General features: G+C 29.0%; 5 protein-coding genes, 1 long non-coding RNA gene and 1 other non-coding gene across 11 annotated transcripts in view; 4 read left to right on the plus strand and 3 right to left on the minus strand.

The window, feature by feature from the left end:
- The window catches only part of LOC145191037 (uncharacterized), a 258,530-nt gene that overhangs the window by 177,531 nt on the left and 57,006 nt on the right, over positions 1 to 23,993 (plus strand). The window lies entirely within an intron of this gene.
- Positions 4,820 to 8,331, minus strand: LOC149882188 (uncharacterized). The gene is made up of 3 exons (XR_016445194.1): positions 8,214 to 8,331; positions 5,337 to 5,420; positions 4,820 to 4,954 (listed from the first exon to the last, which is right to left on the minus strand). It is a non-coding gene; the product is annotated as an uncharacterized LOC149882188 (long non-coding RNA).
- On the plus strand, positions 6,673 to 8,462 carry LOC149882189 (uncharacterized). The gene is made up of 6 exons (XM_090067084.1): positions 6,673 to 6,912; positions 7,049 to 7,139; positions 7,300 to 7,379; positions 7,482 to 7,575; positions 7,861 to 7,937; positions 8,325 to 8,462. The coding sequence occupies exons 1-5, from the start codon at positions 6,673 to 6,675 to the stop codon at positions 7,935 to 7,937; spliced, it is 582 nt and encodes a 193-aa protein (XP_089923210.1). The 3' UTR covers positions 8,325 to 8,462.
- LOC145191623 (uncharacterized) lies at positions 9,139 to 10,923 on the minus strand. Of its 2 annotated transcripts, none has more exons than XM_090067440.1 (2): positions 10,670 to 10,923; positions 9,139 to 10,018 (listed from the first exon to the last, which is right to left on the minus strand). In XM_090067440.1, exons 1-2 carry the CDS (start codon positions 10,797 to 10,799, stop codon positions 9,465 to 9,467), a joined length of 684 nt encoding a protein of 227 aa, XP_089923566.1. In that variant the 5' UTR covers positions 10,800 to 10,923; the 3' UTR covers positions 9,139 to 9,464. The 2 variants fall into 2 exon arrangements, with proteins under 2 accessions (XP_089923566.1, XP_089923567.1); XM_090067441.1 differs by lacking the exon at positions 10,670 to 10,923 and adding an exon at positions 10,296 to 10,417 and having other exon boundaries at positions 9,146 to 10,018.
- On the plus strand, positions 15,681 to 15,752 carry Trnad-guc (transfer RNA aspartic acid (anticodon GUC)). Its single transcript has one exon. It is a non-coding gene; the product is annotated as a tRNA-Asp (tRNA).
- Positions 17,452 to 23,993, minus strand: part of LOC145191039 (DCN1-like protein 1) — an 18,303-nt gene continuing 11,761 nt past the window's right edge. For 3 of the 4 annotated variants that reach the window (XM_090067205.1, XM_090067209.1, XM_090067207.1), the window contains exons 5-8: positions 19,568 to 19,698; positions 18,144 to 18,226; positions 17,894 to 17,990; positions 17,452 to 17,782 (exon numbers count right to left, since the gene is read on the minus strand). In XM_090067205.1, coding sequence (XP_089923331.1) covers positions 17,715 to 17,782; positions 17,894 to 17,990; positions 18,144 to 18,226; positions 19,568 to 19,698 — 379 coding nt within the window. In that variant the 3' untranslated portion in view covers positions 17,452 to 17,714. The remainder of the gene's footprint in view (positions 17,783 to 17,893; positions 17,991 to 18,143; positions 18,227 to 19,567; positions 19,699 to 23,993) is intronic. The other variant, XM_090067208.1, reaches the window with a different exon arrangement.
- Positions 20,368 to 21,995, plus strand: LOC149882190 (uncharacterized). Its single transcript, XM_090067210.1, has one exon. It carries the CDS (start codon positions 20,730 to 20,732, stop codon positions 21,336 to 21,338), a length of 609 nt encoding a protein of 202 aa, XP_089923336.1. The 5' UTR covers positions 20,368 to 20,729; the 3' UTR covers positions 21,339 to 21,995.

Raw genomic sequence — 23,993 nt, forward strand, 5'->3', positions numbered from 1 at the left:
ACTCTAGAGTCCAAAAAGTCAATGTCTGTTGAAAAAATGTTTTTGAACCTCTCAAAGGCTACACCGGAAATTGGTGAATTGCACTTTTTCATACATACAACACACACTGTTTTTCTACACTCTTCGTGAGATTTGGCTATATTGGGCATTTTGAAAGAGTCCAAGCAAAGTTAAAATTACAAAAAGTACTTGTTTGTGTTTTCATTTGATAAAGCACTTATTTTATTGTCAGCAACTAATAAAAAATTATGTTTTTACAGCTTCCTTATTTCACTATTAAATGACATAAATATGTAACACTGTAACATTAAGTACTAAGCAATAAAATGGACAAAGCTATTCAAAAAATATGGGCTTAAAAAACGTTTAAAACACTTCACTTTTAAAAGAAAGCGAATTAGCAGGTAAAGATACCCCTAGGGTTATGCAATTTAAAATGGATTAGCAATAAAAGCAATCTAGTTTCTTTTTGTTTATTGTATATGGTTATTTTTTATCAAATTTTATTTTTTTCTAGTGATTATCTATCAAATTTTATAGTTATTCATAAATAAGTATCATCTTTTTTTCCTTATGCCTTTAGAAAAGGAGCCAATAACATGAAAAAATTCAAAGTCATTTTTTTCCCTTGGACGTAGGCAGATGATTTCAATTTTTTTTTTTTTGAAACATCGATGTATGGGCTACCAAACGCAATTAGTTTTATTTTTTGAGCATGACTTTTATGTTTTGAGGCTCTCCGGACAGGTGTGACGAGTTTATCTTTGCTATAAAAACAAAGGAGGACACTTTAAATACTAATTTTGATTTTATTTTTAATTTTTTGTTCGAATGTTGCAATTCAATTAAACTTTTGTGCTTCTTATTTTTCCTATATGATTTTTTGTAATTGTTTTTTTCTAACTAAATATTAAAATTTTTATGATATGTTGATACTCATTTTAAAGCTAATTACTTTTTCTTTAATAAATAAAAATTAATTCGATATCATTTTACAGTTTTTCTTTATTAAACAAAAACCAAACATACTTGATAAAAATTCTGTATAAGATATCCGATATTCCGATAACTATCGGATTAAGCAAAAAGTATCGGACTATCGGGCTAAAAGAATGACTGGCTTCGACTAATGGACGGTCTAAATTCCGTATTTCCGTCTTCCTAATATTTATATATGTTATAAATTATTTTTTTTGAAAAAGTTCAAATTCAAATATTGTGACGACGACATTTGGGTGTATGTATTTGTTCCGCAGCAATATGTCATATTCTCTTTGCGCCTTTTTCAGTTTTTACTTTGCAACAATCGAATTATGGAGGTTTTCGAATTAAAAAGATTCGATATATATATATATATATATATATATATATATATATATATATATATATATATTTGGCCGCCGAGAAGGGGGGGTGGGTGGACGGGGAAGATTGGTGCAAATAATTTTTTAAAGTAATTTTTAAAAGATTTCAATAGCTTTGACTTTTAAAAGATTTAATTAACTTTTATTTTTAATTTTTAATGAACAGAGCACACTTCTTTTGGTCCTGGGTACATAATTATTCATAATGAGGGCCCCTTAAGAAAACTTCCCCGGGGCCCGAAATTTCTCTCGGCTACTATATATATATATATATATATATATATATATATATATATATATATATATATATATATATATATATATATATATATATATATATATCGAATCTTCTTAATTGTTCAATATCACCGTATAATACGCATGAGAAAATTTAACTTTCTATAATTAAAAAAGTTCTCCAAGTTGAACTTTTATTTTTCCTCATAAAATTTGAATTAGACAGATTGTACGGTACTTATATATGTAAGTATTAATAAATCATTTATTACTTGAAAAATAATATATTGATGGGTTTTATACCTTTTTTAAAAATGGGACAAACAGAATATTTACGAAAAAATGGGACAATTGATAAATACAAAAAACAGGAATCTCCTGGCAAAAACGGGACATAATGTCAGTCTGTGTCTGTGCTAATAGTATAGCGGGGTTTTAATTGAACTGCGCGGGAATTGACGTTACATAGTTTCCTTGTGAAAATAGCTTTTAACAAGGAGCTTTTCTATATATAATTTGACTGGTTTTTTTATGACGGTTATTTGAGGTTTTTTTTATGGATTTTGAGAAGCCTAAATTGGTCTAAAAAATTATATAAGGGAGAGATGAGAGGATGTGTAATTGCAACGTTGTGCTTGCTGCGAGAAAGTTACAGATGTATACCAGTATTCTGTAAATTAGTAAATGAAATTGAAATAACTGTTGTCCGTTCCTGACGTGGTAACTTTTTTTTATAATCTATTTAATATTCTAGTTATTTGAAGAGAAAAACTTTGATTTTGAAAAGTTGCATTGATTAACTGTTATTAGATTTAAATTTCTGTAAAAAGTTACATTTAGAAACCATAGCAAGTTGAATTGGACAAGTATTTGACATTTACGTCAAGTCGGCTATCTAGTGCTATGAGCCACTATAAAATGTTATTTAATTAATTAATATTATCGTTTTATTAAAGTATAAATTTCTGTTCATAGTTATAGTAAGATGTCGTATCAAGTTGAAATAGACAAATATTTGACATTTAAATCAAGTCGGCTACCTAGTGTTATGCGCCACAGTCACATGTCAAGGCGGCCTGATAGTGAATTAAGCCAGAGGAGTGATTAAGAAAAAATGATAATGCTAAATAACTGCAGCCAGGAAGATGGCCAGTTTTCCTATGATAACACTGTAAAGCCACAAACTTCTTTTGTTTTTTTTTAAAAGAGAACTGAATTTGACGATTATTGTACATTTTTTCCTTTTTTTGCTGCGAGACATCAGATATTGGCCTCCTCAAGAAACAGAGCAGCATTGAGTCTGTCTTAAGAGAAAAATTCGACCAGAAAAAAACCCGTAGGTTATACTAAACCTTCATCATTAAAGACATTGTGCCTGCTTATGTTACAGGCTGTCCTGCCATGAGGGACTTCCTGAAATTCTTGAATCCAAACTTCAGGGTTTCCTAATGAAGGAAGCTGTCCACGGATATTGTCCAGCTGGGAGACGACGCCAAAGCTGCCCTCACCAGCAGTTTGGATAAAATCAACCATGTGGCCATCACTGCAAACAGCTGGTCCGCACACAACAGAAGATTTCTTGGCATAACTGTCCACTGGTCTGATAGCAAAACCCTCTAGAGAGAAAAAGCTGTCATGGGCATAAAGAAGACTCTTGTCCAGCAGACAGGCGATTACCTGGCCAAGGCCATGATGGATCTGCTCAATCAGTTTACCCTCTCAGGCAAGACCGTTAGCATAACAACTGAAAATGGTGCAAACTACGTTACTGCCTTCAAGATCAAGTTCTCTGGTGCTTTTGAGGATGAGCAGGTAGGTTGGTAGGTTAATACTTACTGTTGTATTTGTCTTCTTGTTTAGTATAAAATGATAGTTTAATAAGAAAAAGATAAATTGTTCAACTATTTTGTTTAAAGTTAGAAAATATGTTTAAAGTTACATGAAAAAGATTGTTTTCTATAGTAGATAACAAACTTACCGGAACATGATTTTGATATTTCTTTTTATTTTGTTAAATTTTAAATGGTAAAAAATATTTCTTTTTGCAGAGGTACCTAACCTGTACTATATTCGTCTTTCATATCATAATATTTCTAGGTTTCTGATCCTGAGATTGACAATGAGGAAGACGAGATAGTTGTCAAGCCCTACGAGGTGGAGGATGCTTTGAAGCACATGCTGGATGAGGAGACCTGCCTGGAGCTGCCCACTCACCACCGCTATGGTACCCACACAACCAACTTAATGGCGACTGTAGATGTTCGCAAGATGACTTTCTGCTCATTAGTTTTAGCAGTGTTTCCGAACTGAAACAATGTTTTTCCGAATTGAATTAGGTTTGGCTAAGCTAAGGAAGGATAGATTAGGCAAAGCGAGGGAAGGGAGTTTTTTTTCCTAACCTACATTAGCCCAGCCTTGCCTAACCTATCCTAAATATGAATCGCTTAGCGTATAGCTTTATCAATAACGTTTTACTTTTTAACTTTTTACTCATTCAATTTAACAGTTACATTTGAAAAATCCTAATGATTGTTCTATAATATTCAACTTTCTTACATATTTCGATTGCTCACAATTTCCTTCCCTTAGTTTGTTCCTAAGAAAATGGCACCACCAAACTTATTCTGAGAGAAATCTGGGAATTAAATTCTAAATGTTTGGATTTCACAACACTTACCCGAGAAAAAAAAACCGGCTAATCCTGTTAAGTACTTAATAAGTTTCCAACTAAAACTTAGTAAGTTCCTGACGAATACTTACTAGGAACTTAGTAGGATTAGCAAGTTTTAGTAGGAAACTTAGTAGGATTAGCAAGTTTTAGTATACTAAACCTTGCTTTAGTATACTAAAACTTGCTAATCCTACTAAGTTTTCTACTAAAACTTGCTAATTCTGATATGAAATTAACTTAAAAAACTATTAACTTAACTATTAACTAAAACTATAGTTTTAGTTAATAGATTAGTTAACAGTTTTTTTAGTTGATTTCATATTTTATTTAGGTTTTATTGAATTATTTGAGTAAAGATTTCATATTTATATTAGCAGGGTTATTTTTCAAGAAATATGTGTTTAAGTAAAAATGTAAAAATAATTATTTTTCAAATTTTACTTAAACATAGATAATTCTTGATAAAATAACCCTACAAATCTAATTTAACTAGTCGCCTAAGCAACGAGGACGCTTATTTATAAACAACAATAAAAATAACAAATAATAAAGTGTTAGGTTGTTTAACTTGAACATTTAGAAAAATACAATAAATAGCAATTGTCAGTTCTTTTGGTAATTTCGCAGGTGCCAGTGGAATAATTGTACCCATAAGATTTGTCTTGATCTTTTATAACTGTATCTATAACGAAATTTAAAAAAATATTAATGTAATTCAACAACTTAATAACATATATTTTCCAATAAAAACGCATTTTTAACTCACCATAATTTTAGAATGATGAAAAGGTTTCATTACCATTTCTCCATAGCAACAAAAATTAAAAATATATGTGTATATATATATATATATATATACACACACACATTATATTTGGGTTTTAAACATTACATAATTACATTGTTAGGGTTGTTTTTTTAAAAAATTTTATGTAAGTGAAAATTGTAGTAGACACTTATTTGAAAACCAGTTTTAACAAATTACAAAAAAAAAAGTGTTAGGTTGTTTACCTATCTTTAAAAAAAGTAAAATGAACAATGGTCATGACCAACAAATAACTTACTACATAACTGTAGGTATGAAAATTTTTTACAGGGGCCAATTAAATTCCACTCAGAATATGTCTTCGTCTTTTATTCAAGCATACCTGTATTTAACAAAAATGAGAAGTCGTCTGAGCGATGAAACTTTGGATGTGCTCTGCTTCCTCAAAACGTATTTTAAAAATAATCAAAAATAATTACATACGTATATTATATCTACAAAAACAACGTCTTTATAATTTAATAATTAAGTATGTATAATATTAACAAACCAAAGAATTTCCTTGTAATTTGAAAGTTTTTTCTAAACATACTTTAAATGTCTTATTATTTCCTTAAAATTTTTCTAAAATAATATGTTAAAATCTTTCAAAAACAGGTATTTTAAAATCCCGGGATTAATCCCGGGAATATATAGGTAATAGTATAAAAATATAAAAATTTAAATAAAAATATGGTTAAAATTTTAATAAGTTATATAAAAATTTTATCAGTTTCAATAATAGGTAAATGTAATCCCGAAGTCCTGGGGTTTTAAATATAGCACGGGATTACAAACCCTATTTTTAGGTGAGTGAATTTTTTTTCCGATTTCTTTTCAAATTTTATATTTAATAAATATAGTTGTGAAAAAAATGCTAACCAAAATGATTTTCTTACAAGTTTGTTAAGAACAAATTGTGGGGTCCATTTTTACAAATCGCCAGTTATTTAACAATCTAGTAAATAAAGCTTCAAAAAGATTCCTTTTTAACCAACTCACTATAACGTTTATCCTAAAATACACAAGTAGGATAAGTTGTCCAAATAGAAACTAATCCTACTTGTGTATTTTACTTACTACAATTTTTATCCTAAAGTGCACAAGTAGGATAAGTTGTAGTGTTTGATGAAAACTCTTTCCTGATTGAGTGGGAGGTGGAAATAGCATCAACTTAGGTAGAGGTAGCATGGAACTAGCCATCCATGATGCTTTCATTACAAATGACAATTGCAGCATGAATTTAATACCCAAAAGCTAAAGACAAAAACTGATTTTGTAATTGATAGATAAATTAATTTAAATATAAAAGAAAAATAATTGTAAAAGTGCAAGAATGATTTGTTGGTTAGGAAAAGTTCCAAAGATAAAGTACACAGTTTTAGAATGGACTAGATTTCAGCTATTGAAATAAAGCTTATAAAAAATAGTTAGGTTTTAAGGGACTGGGTTTTCAACCAAAACTGTAATTTCATTGTTGATTGAAAAAGTCATTTCTGTTAATTTTGCTCACTATTTTTATGGTTCTATTTAGAGAAAAACCAAATCAATATTTTCTCATGAATTTCCAGTCTTAAGCAAAAAATATAATAAGTATGGCAAAGATTATAAATAAATCTATTCCTCGCATTAAGCGTGACAACTTGCAACTTTTGAAGTTTAATAGTAGTAATTCTGAATCTAAGTTATCGAATAAAATAAAGAAAAGAAAAACTCGAAAGAAAAACAATTTGTTCCAAGATGAACCCGTAGCTCCTGATAACAGCATTTACAACGATTTTGATGAATCGAGAAAAGATTACAAAACGAAAACAAAAAATGTTTTTCTAACTCAAGTAGGGTGATCACTCTCTCTCACGCTTGAACTAATGTAAACATTTAAGTCAAATGTTCTTTTTTTCATAAAAGTTCCTATTTTCGCTCTCTTTATTATTCTTTCTATAACATTTAAAAAGCTTATTCTTTTTTTAGTTAAATGAGGAAGCTGAAGGAGAGTTTTACATTTCCCAGGTTGCTCCAATAGAAGAGGAAAATTTTGATTTTGAAGAAACTGAAAAATCAAGTTAAATCAGTTTACTTTCATGTTAATATTAAAAAATAAATAAGTAAATACTTGACAGAAAAATAATGTAAGAGAAAATACTAAAAGAAAATTACGTTTTAATTCTTCATAAAGTTCTTCATAAAAGTGTTTCCGATAAAACGAACTTATTTTATTTTAGTTAAGAAGTTACCTCTGAGTGCATCGGTAAAAAGACTAAAAGCCATACTTTATAAGCAAAGATATCCCTCTTTGTATATGGTATGTGTTGTAAACCACTCCATACCTCATTAATGTTAACTTTTGTTTTGATATTCGTAGAGCTAAGTGTAGCACATCGACTTGCATAGTTTGTTTTTACAGGACAAGACGAAGGTGATGCAAGATAAGCAAACGACTGTGAATAAAGTTTTGGAAGAGATGCGACTGAAACAGCCGTACATCAAAGAAAATTTAGGTAAAGTCAGAGTGTAATGATAAAATAATTTCGTACAATAATCTGAAGATTGTTTACTAACCTTTAGTTTAGAAGGTTTTTTCCTTCAAAATCTTTAAATAAAAGTAAGTAAAACCTTTATGTAAAAATCACTTTCTGCTTGTTAAAGTTGTAAGTTTGACTAAAACAAATTTTATGAAGAATTGCAAAGATAGCTTTATGACGTCATGCATTAGATGTCATTTCTTTATGATGTCAATGCTGCCTACTCTATACTAAAATAGTTATGTACTTGATATTTTTTAGCTGTTATACTTGAACAGCGGGATAAAAAGTCAGAGTTTCAAAAACATTATCGGGAAGTTAAGAAGCTCGCACAATGAGTAAGTACTTTCATTAAAACAAATTTACAGTAAAATTTTACATCATTAACTAACTTCCTCTAAAAACATAATTTATTTTTATTGGTTATTTTGTTTTATTGATTACATGTAATTTTACAATTGCTATGAATATAATCATAATTTACTAGTTTTAATACTTTTTTTACATTGACTTTTAAAGAGTATATAACTAGAGACAGGCGAAAAACACGGAAATTAAGGTGTTTTTTGCACTTTTACCGTGTTTTTCGCCTGTCCCTAAATATAACTTTTTACATTGACGTTAGTCATCTAATTTTTTGGAGAATCATAGAAAAAATGCACATCCGAGAATCCCGGGATGAATACTAACAATCTTGAGTTTACACAACCACAACCTTTTTTTAGATGCAACAAAAGTTTGATGAAGTAAGAAAAGAATTGCTAAAACCGATTCTTTTGTCAAACGAAAATGAAGTCTGTAAAGAGTTCTCCTTTTATTCCCATGTGTCTTATTGTTTATTGAACAATAAGACGCATGGGAATAAAAGAGCACGTAGTAAATCTATCGTATAGCTATGCTTCTTAAAAAGCGTTGTTCACTTATTTTGTTGCGTTTATATTCGAAACTCGATAATATATAAATAGTATGAAAATTGTTAAATGTTGTGAGTTATTTTATTGAGGTAATTGTAGTTAGATGTTTTATTTTCAAAAAATTTATATTTAGGTAATATATTTTCAGAGGTAGTTTTATAATATTTAAGAAAATAAGTCGGCTCTTGAGCTTAAATAGAATATTTGTAAATATTGCAGATTTAATCATTAGAGAAAAAATTTATTGTCGATTAAAGTCTCGTGAAAGAAAATGCGTAGTGCCATGAAAGTAAATTGCCATATTTATGCATATCAAAACCCTCGTCTAAAGAAATATGAGAAAACTGGTTAAACGTATTTACGTCAAACGTATTTACGAAAATTTGTGATCAGTTGCATGAAGGTTTTTTGAAATCTTTGTCCTACGTTTTTTAAATTGACCAACTTATATGAGTGTTAAATAAAAAAAGAAACAATAGGTTTTGAGAGTTTTCATATTTAAGACATCTGAATAAATTTAATGTATTTTTGTAAATAAGTTTTGTTTTAAAAAAAAATAGTTTGAACTGAAATTAAAATTAATTAGAAATTATTAAACTACAACTAATATAAAAGGATCTAAATTTTGTCTAAATTTAGTTTTATCTTTTCTTGTCTGTTTTTCCCAAAGTATTCTTCCATAATAGACTGATTGACAGTGGAAAAGTACGTAAGCATAACTCAAAAAGATGGTGGTCTACCAATTGGCTCAAAAAACGATGTCATGTATGAGAGTAAAACTGTTTACTAAATCCTCTCTACTCTTAAAACTTAAGCCAACTTAAGCTGAATGTAAAGTTAAATTTTAAAGCTATTATGTCAAAATAATTCTATGTAATGGGCATTAAGTAAAATAAAAATATAGCAAGACATTTTGTTAAAACACTGATTAAAAACAGTTTTCTTAGTCAGTTATACTTCAAATGACATGAAGCCGTTATTTGGAAAATCTTTCACTTTTTCTCGCCCCGGATTTTTTTCTTTCCGGTGAAAAATGTTTGTTACGAATCCTTTAAACGCATTTTTTTCTAATGCACTGTCCTCATTACTTTGAGCGGAAGATGCAATGAACCTTTTCTCGTTATAATCGTCACTTTTATTGCTTGTCTTGTAACACATCAACGCTTTAAATGGGGTTTTGCTAGGTTTATCCAGGCCGTTTTTTTCAAGAATTTCTTGGAGAATCTCGCGCTCTTTTGAATTCCATATTCCTGAAAAGTTCCCAACCATTTCTTGATTAGATTCACTCATATCTTCGGCACTAGTGCGTATGTTGAGCGGGTTTTTAAGGGAGTCTTTATTTCTTCTGAACAAAGAGCGCGGGCTCGATGTTTTAGTTTTTTTTAAATTGAACTCCGTTTCCAGGTTTGATTGGAATTTAATTATTGATATATTTTGTTCGCTACTGTTGCTGCTGCTGCTGTTAAATGTATCACTTTGATAGCTGAGCCGTTGCGAACTTAAATCTAAAATATAAATAGTGAAATTGCCAGCCATTTCATTTGAACGATTTAAACAGATTACGAATGCAATCTTGGTATATATTTCAGAATCATTTCCAAAAGTGGTATAATTTTATCAAATTTGAAAATGAAATATATAAACATTGACACAGATAAAAATGTCGCATTAGTGTTTCATGCGTTTGAATGCATTTTCTGCATTTTTCAAGCATTTTCTTTAGTAGTCAGAACTCCTTTTGTTTGAAAGTTAACTTCCACAAAAAATTACATAAAGTTTTACTTTGCATAGTAAATTTACTTTACAAATACCCAGTTTCAAAAAACTTATTTCGTTTATTTACTAGCACTTGCACATTTCTTAATTTGCCTTGTCTTCTCCAGTTATCAAAGATTAACCGGCGCCAGCAATTTTTTCTGTGGATAGAAAAACGCGCGCTCGTGATCGAAAATTTTCAATGAAAAAAACACCTGCATACGTTCTGACGCTATAACATTATTGAAAGAAGGAATTAGGTAATGAATGTTTATATATATATATATATATATATATATATATATATATATATATATATATATATATATATAAATGCAAACAAAGAAAAAAAGAATTTAAAGTGTGCTAAATGTAAGCGATTATAAACCAATTATTCGTACCTTGATATGTGTCGTCGTCATAAGGGAAAGTATTTAAGAAGTTAAATTCTTCATCTATCAAGATTCTAATGCTGTTGTTTAAGCTGCTTCCACTTTTTTGAGCTGTGCTGTCTCTTGGGTTAATCTCCATTCGGGAAAATGACTACCCACGATAAATATTTAAAAAGTAAGTTGTCTTGAATTGGCATAAATAATGTTTAAGGTTTTTGAAAAGATTTACATTAAAGTTTGAAAAGATCGCCTCCCAATGCTGATTTAAAATAGAGAAAGTTCATTCGCCCCCAAGCTTCGCTAATTGATTAAATAATGCCAGAATTATCTGTCTGAGTCAATTTTTTAAAAAATTACTTAAAAAACATAAACCTTAATGAGGCGTGTTATTAATTCACAATTTGAAGTTGCTTTCTGCTCATAACTTTTGTTCTTTTAATTTAAAGTTTAACAAAAAACTAAGACATCAAGGAAATACCAGGTTGTTAATGGCAAAACAAGACCCCAATAAAAGAGAACGTGAGAGTATTTTTTTTTAAAAAAAGCAATACTAGACTTTTCAGTTGCACAATTGTTTCAATTTATTTGTAAGAAAATGTAATTAAAATACAATCTAAAACTAAAAAAGCTACGATTGACGTAATTCTTATAATGGGTTGCAAATGGTTATAAATAAACAAAAGCGGAAATTATTTATTTATCAAAATGACTAGACAGTCTTTTTGTATGATGACGGGACTTGACAAGCTTGTATCTCTGTCAATACTCAGAATGTCTTAAACAATTTTACAGGCTCAAATAAACCAGTACATTTATGGTTTGAAGCTCTAAGATACAAAACTCGAATATAAAAATCTCGTCGTCTACTTTAAAATAATCTATAATTGATCGTTCATCAGAATTCAACAAATTCGTTTCATTGAGTCAATGAGTAAAAAGGAAAATCAATTTATTTAAGAGAAGTTTACTAAGCAACAAAATTTATTTTTTAGTTCAAGGGGATTAATTATACTCATCTGTTACGCTGGTTTAGGGTCGTGTTAATATTAGGGTCGTTGTTTGTTTTTTTTCCTTGTAACGAGCCTAAATTTATGCAATATACGTCATCAAAAGTGATAATAACTTCGAATTAATAAATATCATCAATGCAAAAATGATAATTTGTCTATCAGAGGAAATATAATTGCTAATCAAAAAGTGCCATTTAACGCAGTTGCAACATAAAGTTCGAATAGAGCTCTGTGTAAATACCGCGACATCGAAAAAATTGAATTAACTTTGAAAGTGAATTTTTTGTTCAAAATTTGTTGAAAAAGTTTCCTTACTTCGTTTAAGTGCTGGAAATGGCGAATAATATAAGAAATAAAGAAAATTATTTTTACTTACAACTTACTACTGATCCGCACTAAAAGATACGGTTAGAATATGAAGATTGATACACCCTGAGTAGCTTATAACTGCTAATGGTAGCAAGATGGTTGCTTTTATATAAGGTAACAGTAAGGAGCAGAAAATATTTCCCCAAGCAGATTGTAAGTGTAAATGTTAAAAAGTTAAAAAGTATTGACTTATGAGAAATATGTGTGTTGATGAAATATTTGTAGATATTTAAATGTTTCAGCTTTATTCGATCTTGTAATAGTACTTACTTTATTTTCTGTTTTGTGTGTGCGTGCGTGCGTGCGTGCGTGCGTGTGTGTGCGAGCGTATGTGTGTTTGTGTGTGTTTTATTTGAATTTTACATTGAAAGGAGAGATATGGGTATCTATTATTTCATAATTTAAAAAGCAATGCTACTTTTCGTTCCGATTTAATTTACGATAATAAAAGACCTTGGAGTTAAAAGTAAGGGAAGTTGTTTTCGTGTTTGCTTGTTTTATCTTCTAAAAACAGTTGTGTTATACTAACAAATATAAAACAAAAATGCATCAATGGCGCTGTTACTTATTTATTTCGCTTTAATTATATTACGATATTGATTATTATATTATGTATTACTATTACGCGTTTTTTAATTATTTAATTGATTGCTTGGAAGTTTTTGTAAAAAACAATTTACAATGCTTTAACAATATTTTAATCAAATGATGATGACAATATATTTTGAACATAGTTTTCAATTAATCTTTGTAAATCTGATTCTTAAAGAATGCTGGAATTCATGATTTTTCTATAAAAAAAATATAAAACAGAATAAACTAATGTTATTTATTCATTTAATTATTACAACTATATATATATACATTTAAATTTGTGTTTATTTATTGGGAAAAGCGATGGTCAAAGTCAATTGTCCATTGGGCCAAATAGACCATTCGCAACAAAATAAGTACCATACAGCTTAACTGAGCACACAAAAATCTGTTATATCCGAAACTCTTGTGTGATGTGTGATGTCACCATCTTACAGCATCAGCCAAATAATCTTGCGGGATGTTCTTATGTTACTGATGTCCTTGACCTTTTCTTTATGTTTACAATCTAAAATTGAACTATAAATATAAGAATAAATAAACATCGTCAACTAGCATGACTATGGCCACTTGGCTGACTTAGGCCAGTATTTATTTTGTTTCCCTGCAAATATATTAATGTGCTTAGTTCTTTTAAAGTTTAATCAATTTTATGAGGGTATTTATTCAATTGGTCTAAAATGTCTCAACTGAAATCTACTCTCGGCTTTTCTACGTTAATAAAAAGATGGATATAACTTAAAAGATGGATATGAATTAAAGTAACTTAAACGTCGTATGTTGATACGTAAATTGAAGAATAGTTTTTAGCAGGTAGGGGAGAGGTGGGAGCATTGGTACAAGGTAAGCATTGGTACACAGGCAAATATTCAGCCTTTTTTAATCAATTTCAACTTTTGAATGGAGATATCAAATGTTGTTTATAATCACTTCTTCCACTGAAAATATTGTTAGGTTTTAAAGCATTTGTTACCTCTAAATTTACCTTTTGTTTACTTTGCCTCTACCTTTAACTGTGTATGGTGAATACGCTGCTTTTTAAGAGTGTTTGTTAATGTTTTAATTTGTTCAAACTTAAGTTTAAACCTAAAACTCAAAAAAAAAAGTTAAAAAATCAAAAAAGTTTTTAGTACATAAAAAATGTTTCACTTTGAAGCACAAAACTCGTAAAGGGTGAGGAGTTTCACTTTGAAGCACTCACTCGTAAAGGGTGAGGATTGGTACATTGAAACCGTGAAGCATTGGTACAGAATTTTTAATATCTGTTCTGAAAATGACTTATATACTTAGAACAGTGTGGTAAAATATATTTTTTAAAATGTGGTTCTTATTCTCAAATGCTTTGGTAATGCTTTCATACACTATGAAATTTAAATGTAATTGTTTAAATACTAGTTATTTAAATAAATTATTTATTATGATAAATAATTATCTATAGTAAAACAGGGTAGAATGAAATAGAGGGTAGAATGAAATAGTTATGACTATGCTTATTCTTTTGTTCTTAATTAATTAATGCATAAACTTTTTGCTAATTTTTTTTGATCATGTTGTAGAGGATTTTTTTCTGAATAAGATGACATCAAATTTTAATTTTAAAAAAAAAAGTTTTTTTGATAATTTTTTAAGTTTTCGAATGCGTGATGATACTTTTTTTCTTTTTTTGAAAAGTGGACATAAAACTCTCGGAAATTAAATATGATATTAATGAACTTAATAAGTATACTGGTAGAACTTTTTACGCTGGTTAAGAATCTTTTTTCAAAATTAAATTTGCTATTCAGGGAAAAAAGTTATGAGATAAAAACGAAAACGGAGACACGTGGGGTTGAATGAAATACTCTAATTGCTCACTTGTTAAATGCGGCTTTTATTAATTAAATCTCAAGTGACCAACCAATCTCTATAAATTTTGTGTATAAATTTTAATCGATTATTATTAAATCTATTCAAAAATAAAATATGCCTCGAAACAACTTGCACTCAAAGAAAAAAGAAAAACTAAACACCGAATAGCAAGTTACGCTTGCTGTGGCCAAAGTACAAAGCAGTGAATTTTCATTTAAAAAAAACTACTCAATCATTCAACATACCAGTAGCAACTCTTCACAGGCGTGTCCAAAGCATAGGTGAAACAATTGGGAGTGGTTCAAACACGAGATTGAGTGGTTCAAAAGCATAGATTTGCGTATTTCATTCTCCCCGAATGTGAGGGTAGAATGAAATAACTTTTTTTTTCAATTAAATAAAGTTTCTTAAAAAACTGAAAACTACTTTTACTTGATTTATATATATTTAAATACAGCTCAAATTTCTCTACAACTTTAAAAAAAAAAAAAATTAAAAACCTTTTTCCCTTAAAAAAAAATTAATTAAAATTCTTAACTATTTCATTTGACCCCATTTTACTCTATATATTTCTTAATATGTTATAAAATATTTTGTTGGTTTTAAAATCTGTTTTATTTTTCATACAAATTGCACTTTTCTTTGATGAAATTTCCTACTGTGACAATGTAAACACGTTGTGTACCAATGCTCCTCACGCGAAAATTATTTACTTACAATTTTTTCTGAAATTCTTTTATTTTTTGATTTCTTGTCGACACGTACCAATGCCCCCCCCCCCCCCTTTCCCCTAAGTAGTAGCAACACAACACTGGTAGTTAAGCTTAGCATATTCGTGTTAACACGTCCTTATTTAATTTGTTTTTATCCATAACTTTTATGAGCTAAGTTCCTTTTATAAGTATTATGCGAAAAACTTAATGTATGGAATATTTGTGAAGTATACAAAAAATTTCCCAATATATGAAATTTTATTGATATTAGATTCGATTCATTTCAAATTACTAATATTAAAAGTGTCTATCTACTCGTTATTTCTTTTTATTAACGGAAAAAAAACAGCACTTCTGATAAAAATTGTTTTATCAGGAGAAAGTATTGGGTTTTTGTTTTTCCATTAGTAACTATTGCCTATAAAAAAAAATGTTTAATTTTAGAAGTTTATGCAATATTTTATAGTATATTTAAACTGTATAACATCCTCGGTAGTATAGTGGTAAGTATCCCCGCCTGTCACGCGGGAGACCGGGGTTCGATTCCCCGCCGGGGAGATGTTTCTTTTATATATTTTACATTATAAAATAACGTAACATTTTACATTACAAAAAAAAAGAATGATTTGTCTTTTCACATCAATTTTACAAATAAATATGTATTCTTTTGTTTCGAAAACGGATCCGATTCTTAAAAGAATTTTAACAGTCATTATAAAGTTATAGCTGAAATTCACTTTTCTCTAAAAATGGCTGAAAAAACAAAGTTTAAAAAGCCCTCTTTTTCACTGTTTGGCACAGATAAGCCAAAACTGACTTAGTTTTGACTTATCTGCTCCGAACATAAGCATATTTGCCTTTTCAAACGTTAAGTAATTCATTTGATAAAAAATTTAAATAACTTATTTGACCTTGATCTATTATTTAAAAACATTTCGCTAACCTTTATTTAACTGCATCTTATGGTTAAAGAACGTTTCAAGGAAAGATGGAAGATAATATTTAAAATGGATGCCTTAAAAAACCTTGGGGTTAAAAATAAGGGAAGTTGACAGAAAAATTGCTTTTGTAACACTGCATTTTCAACACTTATGGATGTGAGATAGATTTTAAAAGACGACTTTTAAAGAAAATTAAACACTTACTTCAAATTTTCCGAAATGATTAAAATGCTCACTTAATGCATACCTTTACAATTGAAGAAAAATTTTTATCTTTACTGCATCTCTTTACGACTGAAGATAAATTTTCATTTCAATGCAGATTTTTATGACTTAAAAATAAATTTTCATGTTGAACAATGACATTCAACAAGAAATAAAAACCCCGATTGAGGGAAGTTTTCTTCCTTTATACTTTTTTGCACAAATTAATCTCTAAGATATGTTTGTGTTTTAAACTACCACCTATTTTATGTTTATTTGTAATTATTTTTTCAAATGGATTCTTAAAATTTAAATTTTTTGTTAAGTAGTGGTAGTTGCAATTTTATGTTTTACAAACTTATGTTTACAATTTTGTTTTGATGCAACCTTGCATGGTTACATTTATGATATGCGTTAATCCCAATGAGTGAATCAATTATTGCTTCTTTTTTTTAATACCATACGTGTACTGAAGGGGTTGTTATCAAATTTTTTTATCGCAGTCAATAAAAGGAGTTTGCGCAAATTGAGTCATCCTGAAGTATTTTCACCTTTAACTTTATTATCAAATCTCAAAGGTTGGATGCCATTATGATTAAAGCATATGCAGAAGTATGTTATAATTTGATTGTAAGACTGTCTGAAATTTAAATCATCACCTAAATTATAAACAAACATAAGCAGTTAAAACGCATGAAATTTTCCATCGATTTAATTTCCTTATTTGGTTATTTTATATTGCTTACAAAGCAATACAAAATAACAAAATAAGGATTCCATTGAGGATTCCATTCCATTGATTTGATTTCTATACTTGGTTATTTTGTGTTGCTTTATAAGCAATACAAAATAACCAAATAACCAAGATGGCTGACAGCAACTCCTTTTTCTCCTGTTTTTAGTAATAAAAAATATAGTTTTGTTAAACTTTGTTAAAAGGTAAAATTTAGCAAAACTTTGTACTTTATATTTTCAACTTCTCAGAATACATTATTTTAATAAAATTACAATCCAATTATATATATATATATATATATATATATATATATATATATATATATATATATATATATATATATATATATATATATATATATATATATATATATATATATATATATATATGAGTATATAACCTAAAACAGCTAGTAAATGTCTTTTGTACGGAGAAAGTAATATCCAACATCAACATTGCAAGATCCAGTTACAGTCACTCTCTGATGCAACTATACTAGATCGCAACAACCAGACCTCTTTAGAATATACATTGCAAACCATCTCATTAGACAAAAGCTAATTGTTAATGCAATATTTTAACAAGGCAATAATTTAACAAGGCAATAAATGAAGGATTTCTTCAAAACCACATATGCATTTAGATTTTATTTTTAAATTGCGAGCGTGACCAAGACACAAAATCGTCAATTAATACAGGCCAAGCACCTGTAAATAGAAAAAGAGTAAAAACCTTATAAAAAACGATCTAAACAAAGGTTATTAAAAAAGGGTCTTAAATGTAAAAAGTGTATCCAAAAACTTTGTTTTTTAAAATACCTTCCTCGTCGTAATTTGACATATCATCGTTTATCATCAACGAAAAATCCAGCAATAAATTCCATGTATCTTTAGGTATGGAGTGTTTTTGATTTTCCTGTTAAATTTACATTTTTATATTACGGACTGAAAAATAATTTGTACCAACTATTAAAAAAAAAAAAAAAACTAAAAAAGTAAGGTTAAGTAATAAACCCTAAATAATTCCAGGTGAAAACTAAAAAAAAAACTAAAGATGTAAAAATCTCACCGTCAAAAATTGCACCCACATATCTAAAAATTTAAACCGTCCTTTTAAAACGATATTCCAGTAGGCAATTGCAATTTCAAGATCTAAACATAAAACGCAAATATAAAGTTGCGACTTCTATCGTTTTAAATATCATTACAATATCAGTATTAAACTCTCATCATCCGCTCAGCTTTTTCTGCAGTAATTGTAGATATATGTAGATATGAACTTAAACTTTTTCATGAATAAAATATAATTTTAATATTCATAACATGCGCAGAGGGAAGAACAAACCTCAGGGTGTAGTGATTCAACAAAGCGATTCAACAAAGATGAGAGCAATAAGCTTATAATAAAGAAATTTTTATTCATAGAAGAAACAATAGAACTAAAATCGATTTAGGAAATTTGAGATCAGAGAAAAGAAGAAGAACAATTGGAGATATAAAGAACAATGATCAAAGAAAAGAAGTTAGGCTCCAACTTACTTATTACTGTTGGGTCATAAATATATATTATTCCCAAGGTATGACTAACCAAAAGTTTGGCCTAATTTCCCAAAAATTCACGAAAGAATAATTTCTTAAAATTTAGAAGTTCATAGCAGCTTAAACCTTTCTTAACAATAAATCCAAACTTCTTTGAAAAATTTGGAACTGGAACTGTTTTCTTAAACCTGTTTTTTTTATTAGCGTGTTTTTTCCTTAGCAATAGGTGATAAAGGTTGTAAACTTAACTTGATTTTAAAGATTTGTTTTTGAAGAGAAAAAAAAAAAAAAAAAGTACTTTAACAATCCATATAAAATAATTATATTGAAAGGTATTATTGCTTCATTGGTACTCAAGAAAGTATTTAAGAGATCACCTCATCCAGGCCAAATTTAATGAGAAATTTTGGATATCATGCTATACCAGGTCAAACTGTATGCTTACAATGTAAAAGACATAAAAGCAAACTCCAGTAAAAATAAAATGATGCTTTATATATAATTCTTAAGAGGCGGACTTTTTTTAATGATGAAGATTACTCAACACCACTTAGATTGTTTTAGAAGTATCTTCTATGAAAGTCTATGTAGCATCTTCAACTGTTCTTAAAGTTGGTGAAGATAGACTTGAAGACCAAGGGAAACATCAAAAGAGGATAGAAAAACTGTGGCTAAAGTAGATGATATAGACTATCTATTGAATCTATGAAAGATAAGTTAATGGATTGACACTGATTTGCAAGTCTTGGTCAGTAAAGAAAATGATAGAAGTGTTTAGTGCATCAAAAAGGGAAAAAATTTAGAGATTAGATTGCAACTGCTGAGCAGCTTTCTATGGTGAAAGATTAAGTAGATTTAGATATTGGGAAATAAAAAAGTAAAATTTATGTAGCCACTGTCTCAGCAGTTATTTTGGTTCTCAAATTGAATTAAAAAGATAATCTTAGATCTTACCTAAGCATTTTTGTCCCACATTTTTTCCAAAGTTAAATGTAAATTGATAAAGCTCCTTGAACTTTGTATGATCCTTCAACTCTGCTTCCACACTTGGTAAAGCTTTTTTAAGTGTATCAATGCTATCACAACTAAAATGTTAAAACATTTCAGAAATAAAAAGTGCAATTCTAAACTTTGAAATATTTAACTAAAATTCTTGTGTCCCAATCCATTTGCAATTTGTATCCTAACATCCTCTTGTTTTAGAGTAAAGATGCCTTAGTTATACAATCTGCTTACAGATAAATGTTTCTAACAATATAAAATGATCCTGTGCTACCTCTTTTAAAATAAGGAAAATTCTTTTAGAAGCTTCAAAGTAAATCTGTAAGAATCTTATCAAAATAGGAATTCAATGTCAACAATAATATAATAAAATATTTTTGCTCATCGCTTTTTTTTAGATAAATTTTATGAAAAGAATTTGATAAAATTGAGATGGTTACTTAGGTATAGAGGCCACAAAGGATGAGGACAAACATCTAATTAAAGCCTAATCAAAATTTATCAAAATTTAAAAAATACCATTTCCTACAGATTTCATGATAAATAATACTTTGCTTTAAACACATTTTAAAAAAGAAAGCCTTTTAATTATTTGAGAAGAGTGTTTAACAACCGAGGAGGATCTATAACAACAAAAAATCATCTTAAAAGCAAAAGAACCAATAAAGACTGTTCAACCAATATACATATAACATGAGGAATAAATCTACATTGAATTTCATTGTTTAGATTTCTGTAGTAATTTAATTTAAACTCTATAAACAATTTGTAATAAAAAAAGTTTTGTAATGCAGACCTTCCAACTCTCACGGTTTTACCGTGAGACTCACGGTTTTATAACGAACCTCACGGTCTCACGGTTGATCCAAAATTCTCACGGTAGATTTTAAAAATTTTCCGAAGCACTTTTTTTTTCAATTTACTCTTAATATTTTAGCTTAAAATAATAGCAATATATATTCTGAAAAAGATTGTGATTACATCAAAAACTAATGAATATTAAGTGAACAAAACAGATCATAAAACTGGCTCCGACTTAAACATGTTTAAAACTATATAAATAGCTTTAAACATGAGTTTTTTTATATTATAAATCAAATCCAAATTTTTAAAAATGGCGTCAAAGCAAGTATATAAATGCAAATTTAACTCAATATGGTGCCAAGATTACCCTGTTAGTGCTGTTAAAGGTAATATTTACCAATTTTACTGTGTTCCGTGTGTTAAAAAACTAACTTGTCATCATCAAGGAGTTAAAGATGATGTATCTGATCATTGCAAAAAAAACAGTCACAAAGCAAATGTTATTGCATTAAAAAAGCAAACTTCTTTAAATAACTTTTTAAAAACTGACACAACATTAGATAATCAAGTAATTAATGCTGAGGTCATGGTAACAAATTTTTTGGTTCAGCACAACATTTCTTTAGCCACCTCCGATCATCTTGCATCTCTTTTTAAAGAGGTTTTTCCAGACAGTAAAATTGCCAAGAGGTATGCAGCAAGTCGAACTAAAACAATGGCTATTACAAACGAATCATTTGCTCCACATTGTCAAAATTACATTGTAGAACATTGTAAAGTTCATCCATATTCCTTAGGCACAGATGGATCGAATGACTCTGGCATTGATAAGATGAATCCTATATGTATCAAAATATTTGATGCTAACCGCTCCAAAACAATAACATGTCATTTTTTTGATATGTGCTTAACCTTTTGAGTTGATTGTGCAAAGGCTGCTGTTATCTTTTCTTCTATAGAAAAAAAATTTGAAGTATATGAAATTCCATGGGAAAATTGCATAAGTTTAAGTGTCGATAATACAAACTCTATGATTGGAAAAAGAAATTCAGTTGCATTAAGATTTTTAGAAAAAAATAATATCTTTATTGGTGGCTGCCCTTGTCTTCTTGCACACTCAGCTGCTAGTAAAGCACATGATGTTTTTTGTGATTATATTGCATTAAATGTCGAAAATGTTATGATTGACTTGTACTATTTGTTGATAAGAGTGCAAAACGAAAAGGCAAATTGAGAGAGTACTTTGAATTTTGTAATCAAGAATATCAAGGCATTCTAAAGCATCTATCAGTTAGATGGCTATCTTTATAGAAATGTATTTCAAGAGCTATTGTCAAGTATACAAGCCTGAAAGCTTATTTTTCAAGTGAAAGTTTTGCTGATGAAAGGTTTAAGCGTTTATATGACAAATTTCATAATCCAATTTTGGAACCAGCAATGCTTTTTCTAACTTCAGCATTACCTTTGTTTTTACATTTCAATCAACTATTGCAGCGAGAAGAGCCAACAATTCATTGTCTAAAATCAGCAATGGAAAGTCTAGGCAAAAAGCTGGCTAAGCGCATTATTCTACCAAACAAACTGAAAAACATTTCATCGGTTTTAGAAATAGACCTAGAAGATTCAAAAAATTATATTGATACTCAAGATATTTATCTTGGAGTTCTAACAAAACAAAATCTCAGGCAACTCTTTGAAACAGGAGATATTTCACAAAAACAATATAAAGAATTTCATGATGCTGCTTACTATTTTTTTAAGTCGTCTCTTAAACATATTAAGCACAAATTTCCTCTTAATGACGATTTCATTGTTAATGGTGGTTGGGTGGATGTTTTAGACCGTGAAAACTCGAAGTGCAAGCAAGTTCAGTATTTTTATGACCGGTTCCCACACTTGATGAATGGTATCAAACCTGATGAATTGTATAAGGAGTTTAGTGATTATCAGATTTTAAAGAACAATGATTTTGATGATGTTTTTGAGGAAGCTAAGATACCTGAAAAGATTCTTGATGATATAGGAGGTGAACCTTTGTTTCACTACAGAATTGACGCTTTGTGGTACCATATTTCAAAAATGGTTATTCTTAAAACTTTAGTTAAACGTTTTAAACTGCTACCAAAATTAGCTGAAATTGTTCTCATTATTCCCCACAGTAACTCTGAGTTAGAACGATTGTTTAGTATTGTAAAAAAAAACAAATGTCTTGAGAGATCAGCATTAAAGTTGGATGGGACATTATCAAGTATTTTAGCTATGAAAACAATGTTTCCCGAGGCTACTATACCATGTTTTCAATGGAAACCATCTGAACAGCTGTTAAAAACATCAAAAAAGCAACAAAAATGTACAATGCTAAACATAATGAATAAATATTATTTATTTATTTATAAAATGTAACTTTTCATTCTATTTTAATTTTTCTTGTTTGAAAAAAAGCCCTTTTTTTTTTAATTTTACACTTCCCAAGGTTTTTGTGTAAATCTCAAGGTTTTTTTTAATGAATCTCAAGGTTTAAAAAAAAAAAAGGCTGGTAATACGCTTAAGGGAATATGGTTGAGTGTTTAATACGAATCTCTGAAAGCAGAGCAAAACAATGGGAACTGAAAAAGTTAACTTTTCAAAAAGTAATTGTTAGCTCACTGACTTGATAAAAATGGATTTTATAAATTTCAGTAATGCAAAATGAGAGTTCTCTCATCACCTTTCCTAAAATGGTTCATTTCTTAATGAATTTGAGACCGCCCTTACAACAATATAGGCTTGTTTATGCCTTTAAAACAGAGGTCCGCCGCGGCCCAATTGTGGGCCTTTGCTACACAATTTGTGGGTCCCAAGCCACCTAACTGCATAATATACAAAGTAGAGTAGTTGTGGGCCTTTTAGTTGTTTTCCAGGCTGTAAAAATTATAAAGCCTCCTTATAAAATACTCCCTAACACCAGATCTTGTCATTTTAGACATAGTAAAAAAATAATTTTAATGCACTCTAACACTGTAGCACTTTAAGACTTCAAATAAGATCCTTATACTTAAAAGTTAAATCATGCTAAAAAATTACTCTACAAAAATAAAAACATTCGAAAAGCACGTCAAAAATAATTGGAACATTCGAATTTGTTCAGATGAAGTAACTCAAACAACAATTTAATTAATTTAACGCTGTAAAAACTATTTCATATCAATTATACCAGTGGTAAAAGTTATCGTCTTTAGAATATTTTTCATACTTTTCTTGAATAAAAATACTACATTGTTTAGATTTTTTACGAAATAAGTATTATAAAAGAAATAGTCGGCAAATCTTTAATGTTTAAAATAACCGGTTTTTTAAGACGCAATATTTGGAAATAAAATAACCAAAAATTACTCGAGTATAACCAGTTATCGAGTAACCGGTTATCGAGTTTGGATGCTTTACTCAGAAGTTGCAACTCTGATAAATACACACATTAACTTGCAAAGATATGCCAGGTAAACATGAAGCGAAGCGTAAATATGCACATCAGTGGAATGAAAAATGGGAGCTGATTTATTTCTTCACTGAGGGACCAAGTAACAATGCTCTATGT

Source organism: Hydra viridissima, unplaced genomic scaffold (genome assembly GCF_058129835.1).
Source record: "Hydra viridissima isolate aposymbiotic clone 2 unplaced genomic scaffold, HvirCarnegie_v1 scaffold_11, whole genome shotgun sequence".
Classification (NCBI taxonomy): Eukaryota; Metazoa; Cnidaria; class Hydrozoa; order Anthoathecata; family Hydridae; genus Hydra; species Hydra viridissima.

Excerpts from the sequence above, each read along its gene's own strand:
- LOC149882189 (XM_090067084.1), top strand. The coding sequence starts at position 6,673 with ATGGCAAAGATTATAAATAAATCTATTCCTCGCATTAAGCGTGACAAC. Across the intron at positions 6,913-7,048 it reads AAAATGTTTTTCTAACTCAA|TTAAATGAGGAAGCTGAAGG; the intron begins GTAGGGTGATCA and ends TTCTTTTTTTAG. Across the intron at positions 7,140-7,299 it reads TGAAGAAACTGAAAAATCAA|TTAAGAAGTTACCTCTGAGT; the intron begins GTTAAATCAGTT and ends ATTTTATTTTAG.
- LOC145191623 (XM_090067440.1), bottom strand. The coding sequence starts at position 10,799 with ATGGAGATTAACCCAAGAGACAGCACAGCTCAAAAAAGTGGAAGCAGC. Across the intron at positions 10,019-10,669 it reads TGACGACGACACATATCAAG|ATTTAAGTTCGCAACGGCTC; the intron begins GTACGAATAATT and ends TTTATATTTTAG.
- LOC149882190 (XM_090067210.1), top strand. The coding sequence starts at position 20,730 with ATGGCGTCAAAGCAAGTATATAAATGCAAATTTAACTCAATATGGTGC.